The sequence below is a fragment of the Bos indicus x Bos taurus genome, chromosome 7, assembly GCF_003369695.1.
Source record: "Bos indicus x Bos taurus breed Angus x Brahman F1 hybrid chromosome 7, Bos_hybrid_MaternalHap_v2.0, whole genome shotgun sequence".
Taxonomy (NCBI): Eukaryota; Metazoa; Chordata; class Mammalia; order Artiodactyla; family Bovidae; genus Bos; species Bos indicus x Bos taurus.
Window position 1 is genome coordinate 56,729,451 of NC_040082.1, and position 17,186 is coordinate 56,746,636.

The 17,186-nt window shown below is 42.4% G+C and overlaps 1 protein-coding gene across 4 annotated transcripts in view; it reads right to left on the reverse strand.

Moving 5' to 3' along the window:
• The window catches only part of ARHGAP26 (Rho GTPase activating protein 26), a 473,410-nt gene that overhangs the window by 209,064 nt on the left and 247,160 nt on the right, over positions 1-17,186 (reverse strand). For all 4 annotated transcript variants that reach the window (XM_027546098.1, XM_027546101.1, XM_027546099.1 and 1 more), the window contains exon 12: positions 2,051-2,087. In XM_027546098.1, the coding sequence (XP_027401899.1) occupies positions 2,051-2,087 (37 nt within the window). The remainder of the gene's footprint in view (positions 1-2,050; positions 2,088-17,186) is intronic.

Genomic DNA, 17,186 nt, shown 5'->3' on the forward strand with positions numbered 1-17,186 from the left:
CAGAGGATGAGGTGGCTGGATTGCTTCACTGACTCAATGGACATGAGTCTCAGTGAACTCCGGGAGTTGGTGATGGACAGGGAGGCCTGGCGTACTGCGATTCATGGGGTCACAAAGAATCAGACACGACTGAGGGATTGATCTGATCTGATCTGATCTGTTGGTTGCCCATTTTAAATACAACAGTGTGTACACATCAATCAAAAGATGTTTACTTTTTAAAGGCTTCTGGTACCTATGTCCTAAAGGCCTTACAGAATGGTACAACCAGCTGGCATGCCCACCAGCAGAATCCTGGTCATCTGTCATATCTATTGGCACTTATCTCAAGGAGAGACAAGCAGGTTTGTAGGTCAAAAGTTACAGGCCAGCTTCTGGTCTGGGGGCGGGAGCAGGGGTGGTTCTCCATTCATATATGTCTCAACCCCCACAGTTCTAGGTCCTTTATAACAGACATGGGTTGTAGGCTGGGCCGTGGGGTGGGCATCTCCTATTTCAGCCTGCATGGCATCTACCCTCTCCTGTCCCGGGGGTTCGCTGATCTCCCTGCAGGTAAACCACCATGCTCTCATTTTATGAGCACTTTTGAAACCATCTATCAAGGTGCGTTGCTATCCTCTGGGTGGGCCAAAGCAAGACCATCTTGATGCTATCTTTCCTGGGAATCTGGACCTTCAAAAGAGTGAGGCAAGGACTGAAAAATTCTATGGGCTTTATGATCCTGCAAGTATCATCCAGAGGACCCTTTCCCGTTGGTTCTCAGGTCCCCAGAACTGTCCGGCTTTCAAGCCTTGGTTCTTCAGCTCTTCCTACCTTACTTTGAATTACTCTGAGGACTTCTATATTCCTTCATTGTTTTTAATATTGTTTTTGCTATGGCTATTTTAGGACAAGTTAGCCAGAGTTGATTTCAGATATTCTAAAGCAATCCCACCTGATACAGAGGGGGAAAAAATGACCTGTTTCTTTGAATATTTACTTGAAAAAAAATTTCCCTTGTTCAATTCCTGAGGGGAAAAAAGAAACAACAAAAAATAGTTTTCCTCCCCTAAAGCCTCTGAACTTACCAACAGCAACCATTCCAAATTACTTAATATTTTAAAACTTCTGATAAAAATCTGTATTTTGGAAAGAATGAAAGAAGGAAAATCTCTGCTCCATAATGGATTTCACACATACATAAAATGGCTCATCCTTTTGTCCACAAGAAGAGGCACTGTTTTACTGACTTTTCTGACAATACTAGAATTCATGGGAGGGCTACCTTGGAATCTTTTTCCAAATGGATTTTACAAAAGCAAATCTGAGGCAAGGGGACAGAATTTCCTTTGTACTCTGGTAGCAACGTGGAAGGAATGTGTTTTTTCCCCTATGCACCAAGTAGATAATCAGCCTAAACACTTAGCAAAAGCAGTTCCATTTTAATCCCATCATCTTTACAAGGTTACAGGTACCCTTGGAAACCACAATTAACCAGAGTACTCAGAGCCAGTGGTAGGGGAAACGTGCTGTATAATGCTACAGAGGCTGCCCAGGGTCACTCCCATCAAAACGGAATATTATTACAGAGTTCACCGTCTCCACTCATAACTCTCCAGAGCAGCAACAAGGAACACAGAGTTAGTTACTAAGTGATCACTAAGATGGTTCTTGCCTCTTCAGGCCTCTGAGCGAGACTGTGTGGGAGGCAAAGTCAGTTCTGGACAGGGTGCTGGGGGAGCTGGGTATTATTGGATTAAGTGACTTTTAAGTGGTGACTGGAGCTACATTCTTAAGACAACACAGGATTAACTGAGATAATGTACATAAAAATTCTTTGCACAGTGTGAAGGGTTATACAGTGCAAGATGTCATCACAGCCATGCCCCTCAGGCTCATCGACCCTCCTGACATGGTATATTTGGGCAGAAGCAGCTCAGACTGCACTGGGGGAATGGGGCCAACCCAATGTGCCCACAGCACCTCCTGGTGGTTCTTCCCCAGAATGGCAACTTCACCAGGCCCAGGCCCACACCCAGCTGTAGGAAAAGTGTCTAAGCAACATACTTACTCCCTTCGCTCTGGCTGTCTTTGTTTGAGTTGTAGACCTGGAAAACAGAAATAACATTTACTTGTGTGCATTTTATACCACCCAACAGGTTCACTATACAAAACCATTACATTCTCCTTTTGTCTACCGTGTGCTAGAAAATGGAAGGCAATTTCTGGCCCCCAAATGGAAATTTCTTCCATTATTACTCACTTCCTAATATTTACTTCGGGAGAAGCGAGGGCACCCCACTCCAGTACTCTTGCCTGGAAAATCCTATGGACAGAGGAGCCTGGTGGGCTGTAGTCCATGGGGTCACTAAGAGTTGGACACGACTGAGCAACTTTCCTTTCACTTTTCACTTTCATGCATTGGAGAAGGAAATGGCAACCCACTCCAGTGTTCTTGCCTGGAGAATCCCAGGGACAGGGGAGCCTGGTGGGCTGCCATCTATGGGGTCACACAGAGTCGGACACAACTGAAGCAACTTAGCAGCAGCAGACTTAGCAATATTTACTTTCCCTGTTCAGAGAATCATCTCTGGAGCTTTACTGTTAAAAAAAAAAAAGTCATATACTTCCTTAAAAAAAAAAAACAAAAGCTAATACGTGTATATAAACTAAAAGGGAGAAAAAAATTAATTAGTTACAAATCATTAAGCATTAACTGCACAGCAGGCAACTGCGCTAAGCAATTCACATGAATTATCTCAAATTATCTATGCAACAATTCTGTTGGGTAAGAACTGTTAATATCACTGATACACAGATGGAGAATTTGAGGCTAGAGAGGTTAACTAAGGTCTCACAGCTAGTGCATGGCAAAGTCTGGACAAAGATACATTACAAACTGTTAAGTGTTAACACTGGGGAATGGGACCAGTAACTTTTTACTGCGAATTTAAATGTTATAAGGAGAACATACTACTTTTACGACAAAATATCCTTAAGTGATTTATACAAATCATAAAAGGGAATGCGTCCCAACATAAAACAGACAATGACACACTGGAAGAGTTGGCAAGCTTTTTCTTGCAAAGGACTAGATGGTAAACATTCTAGGCTTTGTGAGCTAAGAGGCAAAAGCCAAACCAATGATGATACAGGGACTTGAAAAACAAGAAAGACCATAAATTTTCACAATTTTTTCCTGACAAAATTCAAATAGAGTAAGTTTTGAAAATACAGGTATAATATTCCTAGCAGGGAAAATCAATCATTGTTTCATGGCTGTCTTTTTGGGGGATGCTTGGCTTGGTTCTTCCAGGGGTTATACAGCTGGTTCTCAACTGTAAGAGTGGCCATCACAACCATTGGGAGTATCTTTTCTCAGGAGTATAACTTTCTGAAATACAGATAAGACTAATGAGAAAAACAGAATTTTTATAGAGGGAGGATAGCATTTAGCTTAAATAGATTTCAGAGTGTTTCCTATCACTGAGTCAATAGCAAATGTTCACTTATAAATACCATGTTGAGCTCATGGGCTACAAAAAACAGGTAGCCAGTTGGATTTGGCCTGCAGGGCAGGGTTTGCCAATCCCTGATATGCTGACATTATTAAGTAAGATGATAAAACCTCTGATTTAGGGGGAAAAAATCATAGCTCCAAAATCTTTCTTTGGTGCTTATGATCCTATAGATATGAAAAGGCATAGGATGAAGTTGGTGATAACAAAAAAAAAAAAAAAAAAGGATATTTCCAGTGATTGTAATGGTCACTGTTGGTTGAGAACCACTTATTTAGCCCTTAGAGAAACAGAGCCAAGCAACTCTGAAAAGAGAGCCATGATATCCTAAGGGGGCTTCTTATCTGCTAGTAAGTATCGGTGAGACTGATACTGATACTGCTGGTCAAGAGCTAAACAATAATTCCAACATGGCCCCCAGTTGCCTTGCGTCACTGGGTAAGTCTCTCACCCTCTCTGCATCTCAGCTGCCCCATCTATAACCTGAAGGAGTCAGCCAAGAAGGTCTTTGTATGGTCAAACAGATAATTTGACAAATCTCCCATTTTATGATTATTATTCATTTCTCAAAGATTGTACAAAGATACAGGCACATACTGAAGGTCAGAAAGATGAGGATAAAAGGGGTTTCTATATTTCAAGCACCACTGTCTGATGAATGAAAAGGCCTCAGACCAGAGGAGATAAGAATGGGGCAAAGAGAGAAGCAGAAACACAATCCTGCAGAGCCAAATGGGTACAGGTCAGACCAGAGACCCACAGTCAATGGCGTGCACTACAGTTGGACAGGTAGCTAAGGCAAACACAGGGGAAGAGACCATGCTTGGGCAAGTACTTTTTCTGGCCATCCCTGCTCACTTCATTCCTCCCAATAAATTCACACATTCTATTCCAGAGAATCCTGCTCCTGTTTCTAACTGGCCAGAAGGAATAGCAAAACAAAACAGGGCTTTCAGCCCTCCTTAATTAGGAGGTGAATTTGCACCAAATTACTTTCCTTTAAATGTCTCCTAGGGCTCAGGAGGCCCCTGCCTAGAACACTGAGGTATTCCCCAAACTGCAGAGTCGCAATCAATGAGCCAAAGGTGCCAGGAACATGTGCCGCCTGGTACTTTGAAGGCAGGCCATTAATCTCTGTCTGGTTTGGGTAAATGAACCAAAGAGAACGAGTTTGAAATGAAGCTAACAAACCATGCCTGCCAGAACAGCATGACTACATGGCCCGACAAGGAAGGTCCGGGTAGGGAAGCAGCCTCATCATCACACAGGCTGGATGGTGGTATGGGAACATCGCTAAGTGGAAATGGCTTTGTTCACTGGCACTTACCAAGTGCCATGCATGACATCATCAAATCTTTTTAACCACCTTGTGGATTAGCCACTAGTGTTGTTTGCATCTTATGGACGTGTAACTGGAGGCCAGAGAGGTTACACAGTTTATCCAAGGACAGAGAGCTGGAAGGTGGTGTACTGGTCTATCTTGCTCCTGCAGGGAGGTTCCAATTGTCCTTTACTTTCCTAGGCAGTGGCAAATGCACACAACTACCAAGCTGTACTAGTAGCCTATGGTTTATAAGTACCTTCCATTCCAGCAGAAGCAAAGGGCATGCAATTCACCCCTTCAGAAATGCTCAGTCTGTTCTGGGAAAACCGTGAGATCTCACAGTTGCCCACTAGTGCCAGACTGAGGTTCAGAGACAAGGGCAATTTCCCCAACTAAAAGGTCCCTTTGGCAGCGGCTTCTGCCTTAGGATTGATTAGTAGAGTTATCTCAGGTTCGTATGCCTTCAAGTAAATCTCTAAGAGACTATGTCTTAAAAGGATAGAATTCAACTCTCCAGGACCAATTCAAGGTGACATGAGTCACTCAACAATTCCTGAGTTATGACTCCAAGGAAGAATGAATCACAACACACGAACACAACAACCCAACTTAAGCTAAAGTCCATCCATCCTGCTTAGCCAGAGTGCTCTAAAGCCTGGCCCCCATAGTTAAGCCTCTTTTGGCCCTCTGGCTTTCCATAGTGCTTTCACTCAGGGATGCACTAGTTTCAGCTGAACTCTGTACCTGCTGCTGCTGCTGCTAAGTCGCTTCAGTCGTGTGTGACTCTGTGCGACCCCAGAGATGGCAGCCCACCAGGCTCCCCCGTCCCTGGGATTCTCCAGGCAAGAACACTGGAGTGGCTTGCCATTTCCTTCTCCAATGCATGAAAGTGGAAAGTGAAAGTGAAGTCGCTCAGTCGTGTCTGACTCTTCACGACCCCATGGACTACAGCCCACCAGGCTCCTCTGCCATGGGATTTTCCAGGCAAGAGTACTGGTGTGGGGTGGCATTGCCTTCTCCCTGTACATGAGGATTTGTTAAATATCCATACCACTGAATATTTGTTTTCAAGTGTACACTTCTAGAGAATACAAACTACAGATTTACTTTATGTTATGAGGGTCCACCTGAGATTCATTATAAAGTAATTACAATAGCAATAATGGATTTAATACAAAGGATGATGACAAAAGACTTATCATATGTCAGACACCACTCTGAGCACTCTAAAATGCATTATCTTGTTTAGTCCTCACACCAACCTAATTATTCCTGACATATAGATGAGAAAACGGAGGCATTAGAGAGGTTAGGTCATTTGCTCAAGGTTAGGCAGCTGGAATTGGGCAGAATCCAGACAGAACTCCTACAGTCTGTCTCCAAAGCCCAAACTCTTAATAACTAACCACATGATACATAAGACATGATGATGATGATGATGATGATGAAGGTGATAAGACATCATGGGCAGCTAGGGAAGGTGAGTCACTGGCATAAAGAATTTGCCATGAGTCAGAAAATGAAATTGGGAATTGCCTTTTGATTTCAGCCTGAAGCATTCACCACTAACCCATGTGACCAGCTGACATCTAACCCAGAAGTAACACTTCATATTCTTTGAACCACAGGGCTCAATTCTGAAGATAAACACCAGGGCAGGAAAGTAGGTCTTTGATACAAATCACAGGATACTGCAATTCTTTGAGACCTCACCCAGAAGCTACAGTGGGAATACAATTTAATTAAATCAAAGGAGGGTGAGGAAAGCCTTCATATGCTCCTATTGCATTAAGACGTGATTTTGCAATCAGTTCTGTTCAATGATGAGCCAATTCAATTTACGTGTCCCTAGAGAATTAAGAGAGCAGAGTTTTTTGGGTTCCCAGAATTTTTTCACAGCTGTCCTTTATCACCATTATCCAGGCCTTACCAAGAAAAGCACAGAAATTTTTTAACTTATAAATTAAAGGCATAAGTAAAGCAAGAATTAGACAAAGCAATCTCACTTTTCCCTCTGACACACAGCTGCATTAACACTTGGCCACATCACATTTTGGATCAAAATCTGCACAAAAGGAAAGTGCTGGAGAAATAGGTTCATGGACAAATTCACTTAAAATTGCTGTTCCCATCTCAGCTGCATGTGAATTCACATTTAAGCTTTGTCCTTCTCAGGTCTCTTCCAAGTAGCTCGGAACATCTAAACCCCTCCCATCAGGCGGTTCCTCTTACGTGTCCATGTGGAGAAATACAAAACAGAACTACCTGCCCATACTCCCAAACATTGCCCAAGCTGCCTCTACACCATCAGAGACAATTTTTGTCCCTCCTCTCTTGTGACACAATGGATCCACCATCACTAGGGCTTGCTCTTTTAAACTGTCAGGGGTGACAGATTTATGCTCATATGCTGCTTAGGTTCAAAGCCCAGCTCTACCAGTTACCAGCTATAGAGTTCAGTCACTTCACATCTCTAAACCTCAGTCTTACCTAGTCTAAAAGAGGGACATTAATATTCCCTGTCTCTTAGGGTCATTGTGAAAATTAAATAAGACAACAGATAGAAAACATTTAACATAGAGGCTAGAATACAAATTCTATGGCCCATAGAGAGCATTCTGTAAAGATGGTCTTTCATCGCCATCACCACCCTTCCCCTTTCCTTCTCTTCAGACTTATCCTCTATGGGATAAATGGCTAAGCACAGGTCTGTGGTTTGAGGGATACAGTGACAGTGACCTCATTAGCCATGCAATTTAACCAAATGAAGCTAATTAAAGGACTAAAGGAAAGGAGACCATCTAAAGTCAACTTGCTGAGCAATAGTTGTCGATGTTTTTTAAAACATCAAACATAAAAGTAACTACTCAGTACCACACTTTTTCACCACCAATTATGTGCCAGACACCACACACAGCATTTACATGAATTATTTTATTTCATCCTCAAGTTTATGGGGTACTACTACTTCCTCCACTTTATACCATCATGTAGATAAATAAGTTTCCAAAAGTTACAAAAGCCAACAAGTGGGAGAGCTTTCTAGTCTAGATTTGTATTCAATCACAACTTCATACGACTCCTCCACCCAGTCCAATGGAAAAAAAAAAGTTTGGCAATCAACAAAGAACTCAAAAGAAGCTAAGGAGTAATTAAAATGGCAACAACACAACCATTATGTAAGAACAGAATTTCCACCCAATTTAAACATAACAGTAATTCTATAAACTTCCAATTAATACAAGTATGGCAGTAACTGAAAACCACAACCAGCTGGAGACACTTTGGGATGCTCAAAAAATATCCTTCACAAAAGCTAACAGCACAGAGAGAACTAGCAGCAGTGCCCAGGATGGTGCGGTAGACAGATCTGTGAGCAGAGCACCACATTTGAATTTAAACAGGCTTAACATAGGGACTTTCAGTAACACCCACGAGAAGTTACTAGTAAGATACCCCTCATTTGTGCACCACCAACCAATAATGGACATGAATTTTTGCATCCAGGAGACCCTCTCTTCTCATATAAATGTTTTCATAGGTCAGCCTTCCAAGGCAAAAGAAATAAAAGCAAAAATAAATAAATAAACAAATGGGACCTACTCAAACTCATTTGTTATTCAGTCACTAAGTCACGTCTGATTCTTTGCAACCTTATGGACTGCAGCATGCCAGGCTTCCCTGTCCTTCACCATCTCCTGGCATTTGCTCAAATTCATACCCATTGAGTCAGTTTGTCAAACTTACAAGCTTGTACAACAAAGGAAACCATTAACAAAATGGAAAGACAACCTATGAGAGAAGATATTCATAACTGACAAGGGCTTAATTTACAAAATATACAGACAGCTCAAACAATTCCATAACAACTACAACAAAAAACCAACCCAAATGAAAAATGGGCAGAAGATATTTAGAAAAGAAGAGAAATAGACATTTCTCCAAAGAAGACATACTTTGGCCACCTGATGCCAAGAGCTGACTCAATAGAAAAGACCCTGATGCTGGAAAAGATTGAAGGCAAGAGAAGGGGACAACAGAAGATGAGACGGTTGAATGGCATCACTGAGTCAATGGACATGAGTTTGAGCAAGCTCCTGGAGATGGTGAAGGACAAGGAGGCCTGGCGTGCTGCAGTTCATGGGGTTGCAAAGAGTTGGAAATGACTGAGGGACCGAACAACAAGGCACATGAAAAGACGCTCATCACTGCTAGTTATTAGAGAAATGCAAATCAAAACCACAGTGAGTTACCACCTCACACAAGTCAGAATGGCCATCATTTAAAATACACACAACGGAGTATTACTCAGCCATTAAAAAGAATACATTTAATCAGTTCTATTAAGATGGATGAAACTGGAACCTATTATACAGAGTGAAGTAAGCCAGAAAGAAAAACACCAATACAGTATACTAACGCTTATATATGGAATTTAGAAAGATGGTAACAATAACCCTGTGTACGAGACAGCAAAAGAGACACCGATGTATAGATCAGTCTTATGGACTCTGAGGGAGAGGAAGAGGGTGGGGAGATTTGGGAGAATAGCATTGAAACATGTATAATATCATGTATGAAACGAGTCACCAGTCCAGGTTCGATGCATGGTACTGGATGCTTGGGGCTGGTGCACTGGGACGACCCAGAGGGAGGGGAGGGGAGGGAGGAGGGTAAAGGGTTCAGGATGGGGAATGCGGGTATATCTGTGGCGGATTCATTTCGATATTTGGCAAAACTAATACAATATTGTAAAGTTTAAAAATAAAATTAAATTAAAAAAAAAACAAAAACATCTACAAATAACAAATGCTGGGAAGGGTGTGGAGAAAAGGGAACCCTTCTATATGTGTTGGTAAGAATGTAAATTGATGCGGCCAGTATGGAAAATAGCATGGAGGTTTCTTCAGCAACTAAAATATAGAGCTGCTATACGATCTAGCAATCCCATTCCTGGGCGTATATCTAGAGAAAACTCTAATTTGAAAAGATATATGCACCGCAAGTTCATAACAGCACTATTTACAATAGCCAAGACATGGAAGCAATCTAATGTCCACTGACAGGTGAATGGGTAAGATGTGGTACCTATTTACAATGGAATATTACTCAGCCATAAAAAAGAATGAAATAATGGCATTTGCAGCAACATCTAGATCCATTTAGAGATTATCATACTAAGTGAAGTAAGTCATAAAGAGAAAGACAAATAGCATGTGATATCACATATGCCTGGAACCTAAAATATGACACAAATTAACTTCTTTACAAAAGAGAAACAGATTCAAGATACAGAGAACAAACATACAGTTACCAAAGGGGAAAGGGGGTGAGGGGGATAAACTGAGAGTTTGGGATTAGCAGATACAAACTGCTATACATAAAGGAAAAACAACAAGGTCCGACACTGCATAGCACAGGGAGCTATATAAATGCCCTGCAATAAAGTATAATGGAAAAAAATGGTTTGAATCCTAAGCCTATGGGGATAAAATCAGTTTAAAGAGCTTGGAGTAAATGAGGATATGTCTGAACTCAAGGTGCCAGAGCTGGGGAGCTACTATTGGTTCCTCCTTCTCCCACTAGAAACATGCCTCTTGTCACCACAGTCCGAGTGACAGAAGGTGGCCAGAGAAGGAAGTAGAATGGCTGCTGCTGCTTTTCTAATTCTCACCTGGCAGTGCTTCCTCTGGCTTGCCCTTTCTACTGCCACGAGTACTGCATCTGCTGTTTTAGGGAGGCTCTTTCAAAAGTGAACCAATAAACACATGTCTGAGGGCTCTTCCCCGTGACTTGTTCCTAAACAAACATGAAGACCCTGCTCTTGCCCTCTTACATGCAAAGAGGTTTAGTAACGGGAATACAGTAGGCCACTCAATATTGACTGGATGAATGTTTGTGAGTAGAGGAATAAAAGAGATGTAGATTTTTTAACTATGTCCAAGTTGAAGCAATGAGGACAATGCACTGATGGATCAACCAGACAGAAAGTAAGCCAGATCTATCACTGCCAGGTGAGTATGCCTCTTTCTTCTCAACACCTGGCAAATCCACTATGAATCTTTACCTTAGAAAGAAAGAGAAATACACAATTCAGGTCTTATTACGAGACAATATAAGGCAGACTTATCTTACTTGGCTGAACTTCAGGCTGTCAAAACCCTTCACAGAGTCATTCATTTTCTGTAGCACACTGATGAATACTAGCTCTACACCCAACAACTGACCACAAATGCTGCTAATGCTAGTCCATGGCGTCACCAGGAAGGCGCTATTGTCGTTCAGGGTGCTGAGGCTCCCTCCCCCATGCAACACAGGCACCTTAGGAGGAAGGCACTCTCCTGGAAAATGGCCGTGCTCCCAAAGTCAGCTGGATAGTCTTTGACTCCTGTAGACTTGCTCAGACTAAAAGTGACCACCTGCTCTTCAACATGACTACGACAATGATGATGAATAGAAAGACACACTTTTTGTTCCATTAATTCAAGCATCCTCTGCTGCTTGAACTAAAGGCTCCAAAAGGGCGTATCTCTTGTGCAGTTCCTCAGGAACACCAGGGGGGAAGCAAAGTACTCAGAACATCTGCTCCTGTTTCCTCTGCTCAGTACCCATGCTTTCTATGCCCAGGGATTCTGCCCTCATTTTCCTTGGGAGCCACCCTACCACCAAGTCCTTGCTGTTTGGGGCAGGAAGTGGGGGTGGGGGGCTGAGCCTAATTCCATCTTTGGGTGTGGCCAGAGGATCCAGACCTGGTATCCCAGTGTGCGTGTGATTCTCCCCAGGCCAAACGCAGTCGACAGGATTTGTGTTTAAACTTTTTTTATTACACCAGAGGGAATGAGGCCTTGTTAGAACAGGACACATGCTTGGAGCTTCTGGAGCTGACTCTGCCACCACAGACACAAAGACTGAGTACAGGCCAAAGGAAAGTGGAGTGACGATGTGAAGGGAGGCCAGACTTTAAGGGCACTGTCTGACCTACTGAGATGTAGCTCAGTGTCATCCCTGCTCTCTCCACAAGTGAACCAGCAAGATTCTTCTTTTTTTTTAATTGCGTTTCTATTGCTTGCAGCCAAGAGTTCTGGCAAAAAAAAAAAAAAGGCTAATGAGAGAAAAGCCTAATTAAGCTTTATAGGGAACTCTTGAATGAAGAACAAAGAAAAATACACAACACAGTAGAGAGGCAAAGTAATCTCATTCATCCTTGATTTTCCCCCTTCCTTCTCTTTCCTTCTACTTCACATATCCAGCCAGTGCCAGGATTTATCACTGTCCTGCATCCTGAGTCTATCCCTCATACCCACTTCTCTTTCACTGCTCGATGTCAGGCTGTGTCTTCTCATTTGTATCTCAACACTGGCCTTCTCCCTGGTCTTGCTGACTCCTCTCTCTCTGCTCTGATCTATCTGACACACTGCTCCTGGAAAATGCGTTGCCCTAAACCACAGCTCTGGCTGGAGAACAAACTTCAAAACATCACAATACTGGTCCTTCAAATACTTGAAGGACCTATTATGTCCAAGAAGGGGAAGACTTACTGCTCTGAATGGAGATGAAAGTCAGGGTGGAGTTCCAGGAAAGTAGATTTCAATTGGACGAAAATAACCGGCAGTTAGGAGTTCTTCTGGAGAAGGCAATGGCACCCTACTCTAGTACTCTTGCCTGGAAAATCCCATGGACGGAGGAGCCTGGTGGGCTGCAGTCCATGGAGTCGCTAAGGGTCGGACATGACTGAACGACTTCACATTCACTTTTCACTTTCATGCACTGGAGAAGGAAATGGCAAGCCACTCCAGTGTTCTTGCCTGGAGAATCCCAGGGACCGGGGAGCCTGGTGGGCTGCCGTCTAAGGGGCTGCACAGAGTCGCACACGACTGAAGTGACTTAGCAGCAGCAGGAGCTCTTCTTGGTCCACTGAAGTAGGGAGGCTTGCTGAATGTCATTCCCATACATAAGACTAAGCCCCGTTTCATCCAGAAGGCAACCCTGGGCATTCCTGGGCTGATACAGTCAGCCTCGTTCATTATTGTTAGCCCATTCTTTCACCTGTACAAGAATTGGATGAAATCCAGAACAAGGGGGAATGGAGGTGGTTGAGGCAAAGTGGAGTGGTGGACAGAATGGGCTGTGTGCCCTGGAGACTTGGCATAAAGGCTTGGTTCCATGGGCCTTTCTGGCTGTGGACCTTCAGATGATTATTTAACATTTGAGCCTGTTTTTTTCTTAAAGTACAGCTAAGTAATAATATCTGTGGGAGTAATGGGAGAATTAGAAGTAGTTTCACGGTGCCTGAAAGTGCTCAAAAATGTCATTTCCCTTTCTTCTACCTTCATGAAGTGTTCCTTCCTTACTTAACGGCTGCAGACCTCCCTCCTATATCCTCTCTCTGACTCCTCACTGCTCGAACAGCCTACTCTATAGAATTTAATGCTTCAGGATACAACTTAGCATTTTTCATTATTTCTCATCTCCAAATAACTCCCCAATGGATACTTTTGCCTTACACTTTCATGGGGGATCACCCAGCTTCTAACACAGGGCTGGGCATATATACAGTCCAAGAAATCACCCCTGACTGAGGGACAGGAGCTTAAAACACAGGATCCACATTCTCTTGTCTGAGTCTTCCTCAGTGGGTCACGAGCCGGTCATAATGACCTTGATGAGCAGATTATTCTTAAAGCAGCACTTCCCACTTTTGAGTATTGCTGGCATTTACTACCGTTCCCTGTCAGAAATCACAAATGAAGCCAACAGAATTTCAAAGGAAAAGCTGAAACAGCTCCTCCTGGAGTATATAGGTGGCAGGGTCCACCCAGATATCCAGTGGAGGGGTAAGCTAACTACTTTAACCAGCTTCATGAGCAAAATGTTTCTGGGACTATTAACACTGAGTGTTGTCGGTGGGTGGTTCCCCTCTGCCACAGAACTTTGATTTGCATGTTATATAAACACTGTTGTCATAGTTATAATTCAGGAAGCTTTGTTGCTTGACCTCAAGAAAAAAATTCAACCTCAAATCAGGGTGACACTGACTCTCGAGACCACAATAGACCATCAGTGGGTAAGATCTGCCAAATTCCTTTAAGCTTCTAGAAGGAACTACTATATTTGGGGTAACAAGCAAGCAACAAGAAGAGGAAACTCTGCAACATTATGCAATTTCCTTGCATTTCATATTCAGAAATCCTGAAAACCCCTATAAGCAACTTCCCTAGCTTTCAAACCAAGATTGGAGTCACAGCCAATGTGAACAAAAACTGGACACAAAAGAGGAAAAAAGAAATCTAAGTAATGTACAAGTCAGAAAAATGTTTCAGGAAAAATTTAAAGGTAACACAAAGCACACAAGCTCACTTGATATCAAATGCACGACAGTTAAACAGATGGCGTGTGAGCTGACAGGTATGTAGGACATGGCCAGTTCATAATGTGAGGAGTCTTCTGGCTTTAAAATTTCCTGGCTTCATGCTCATGTAACACTTAAAAGAGTGTAAACCCATTAGTCCATCAGCCTGGTGTCTCTGTGAGGAGAAGGGGGATCATCTCCCCATTCTCCGAAGACTGTGCTTTTTAAACAGAGGAGGTCTTTCTGTGTTCCTCTCTCTCCTAGCTCCTCTCCTTCTCTCTGTCTTTGGAAATAGTGACACAGCACCATCAGCAGAAGAGGGACCCTTGTTCTTTTGTACTTTGGAAAACTGAAAATGAGAAACTCCTTGGTCCCGTATACATGATCCCCAAGTGAGAGCATATGAGGTCCTGCTGCCAGAGCAGGGCAGGAGGAAGGAGAGCCAGAGGGTGAGACTCTGGACAGAATCCACTCCTTTCACCTTCCAGCCCTCTGTCCTTCAGAGGACTTAAGCAAGTGGCTTTTATACTGAGCTCATTAATTCTGCACAATGCATCTTTGTGAGGCCGGAGGTGAATTTATCTAACATAGACACAGGTGACTTCTTTGCCTCAGACAACTGTGAGGTCGGAGTACCGCATTTCCAGACAGATGACTGACTCGAAACCAAGCTCCCCTAGATGCAGGATCTCTCCTAAATTTATAGGAATAATCCTGATGCCAACCCATGGATATGTAGCAAGGAGTTCTGGGAATAGCCACTTCCTTGCTCTGAAGCTGGTAGACAGGGGATCCCTAACTCTATGACATGAGGAATCTCTGTATTTTCTGACAATTTCCAATGAATGCAATGCGGTTTGCAAAGAAAAGTAGATTCTATTGGGTTGGCCAAAATGTTCATTCAGAGTTTTCTGTAAGAGCTTATGGAAAAATCAAAATGAACATTTTGGCCAACCCAATAGAATTCTTTCTGGTTCTACAGAGGCTAAAAGTTACTAAGTTGAGCCCTTCCTCAACTCCACACAGTGTGAAAGGCAGGAGGTTTATCGAGATTCCATAGCGCTTCCCGCACAGCAATGGTGGTAAAGGGTAAGGGTGGGACCTTGGAAAATGACCTCCATTCCTCAGGTGTTAACATATTGTTACATCTGCCTTATCACATATCTAACCATCTCTCTCATCCACCAACACAGCTTACTTCTTTCATAAATTTTAAAGTAAGTTGCAGATATCAGGTCTTCCCTTCTAAACACTTTGGTAAGCTCATCATTCACTAAGGTTCAATATTATCAGTCTTTTAAGGCAAAAGTTACCTACAGTGAAATGCACAATTCTTAAGGGAGTTGTGACAAAGTCATGCATGAAGGTGTCCTGAACCCATATCAAGGTAGAGACTTTACCATCACTTCAGACAGTTCTCTCAGGTCTCTCCATTTTACCCTCAAAACACAGACACAAAACACACCCTGCCATGCACAACCACTGTGCTGTGTTTTCATTTGCTCGCACCATTAGCTTTGCCTGTTCAAGAACATCATCCAATGGCATCATACTGATCATACTCTCTATGGCTGCCGATTTCACTCAACATAAAATTTTCGAGATTCATTCACATTGTGGCCTGAATTAATACTCTGACTTTTTCACTGTCGAGTAATATTTCATTATTTGACTATATTACTGTTGATTGACTCTCCTGTTTATCGACATCTAGACTGTTCTCCCCTTAGGCTATTATAAATGAAGTTGCTCTGAATGTCTTTGCGTAAATCTTTTTGAAGACCTACCTCTTCATTTTCTCTTGTGTAAATATCTCAGAGTGGAACTGCTGGATTATGAGGCAGGTTTTTTATTTGTTGTTAAATAAGACACTGCCGAGATCTTTTACCAAATGTTCATTTACAATCCCACCAATAATGTATGAGAGTTCTAAGTGCTCCACATACTCACCAACATGTGGTATTGTCAGTCTTTTAATTTTAGCCATTTTGGTGGCTGTGTAGTTGTATCTCATCATGGTTTTAAGATGCATTTCCCTGATGACTAGTGATGTTGAGTATTTTTTTCTTAAGCTTACTAGACATTCTTAACCCTCCTTTATGAGGTGTTTCTTCAAGTCTTTTGTCCATCTTTTAAACGAACTGTTCTTTTTATTATTGAGTTTTATTAGCTGTCTCTACATTCTGGACATAAGTCCTTTGTCAGATGCATGTTTTGCAAATATCTTCTCCCCTACTGTGGCTTGCCAACTGACTTCCTCAATGGTGCTTTTTGATAAGCACATGTTTTTAATTTTAGTTAAGTCAAAATTTTCATTTTTGGGTAGGGCTATTGCTTTCTGTATCTCATTAAGAAACCAATGCTAAACTCAGATTGCAAAGATTTTGTCCTGTGCTTTCTTTTGGAAGGTTTATAGTTTTAGTTTTTATGTTTATGTTTCATCTTGAATTAATTTCCCTAGTTTGTAAACATAATTTACAGCTGCTTCTGAGTCACAGCCTAGATTTGGAACTCGCTGGTTTAAACTACAAATTTAGGACAAGGAGCCGTAACACACTTCACTCCCCTTTCCCCACCCCCAGAAAGCTATCACGTAGAAGTGATCCACATCACTTTTGGGAGTCTGCACATTGTTGGAAAACTAATAAATACTCTGTACCCCCAGCTCAAGACAGGGCGTAAGAATGCTGAAGTTTGTAAAGATCTATATACATGCTCAAGACTAATATTCAGGGTATACAGCTAACCACACAGCTGTGATCTGAATAGTCAGGGAGCCTGAAGCTGACAAGTAGAGTGGTCTTGACCAGCCACTGACTTCCTGTGTGACCCTGATCCAGCCTCTCCCTCTCTCTGGACTTAATTTCCTAGTCCATCAAAGAGGGGCTGGAAACAGAGCTGCTTAAAAAAAAATTCAACTCCCTGACTATTACTGCTTCACATTTTTAACACACCACCATCAAAAGTAAACTTCTTTGGCCTGAAGGGCTCATGTCAACACTCCACTCACTTTAAG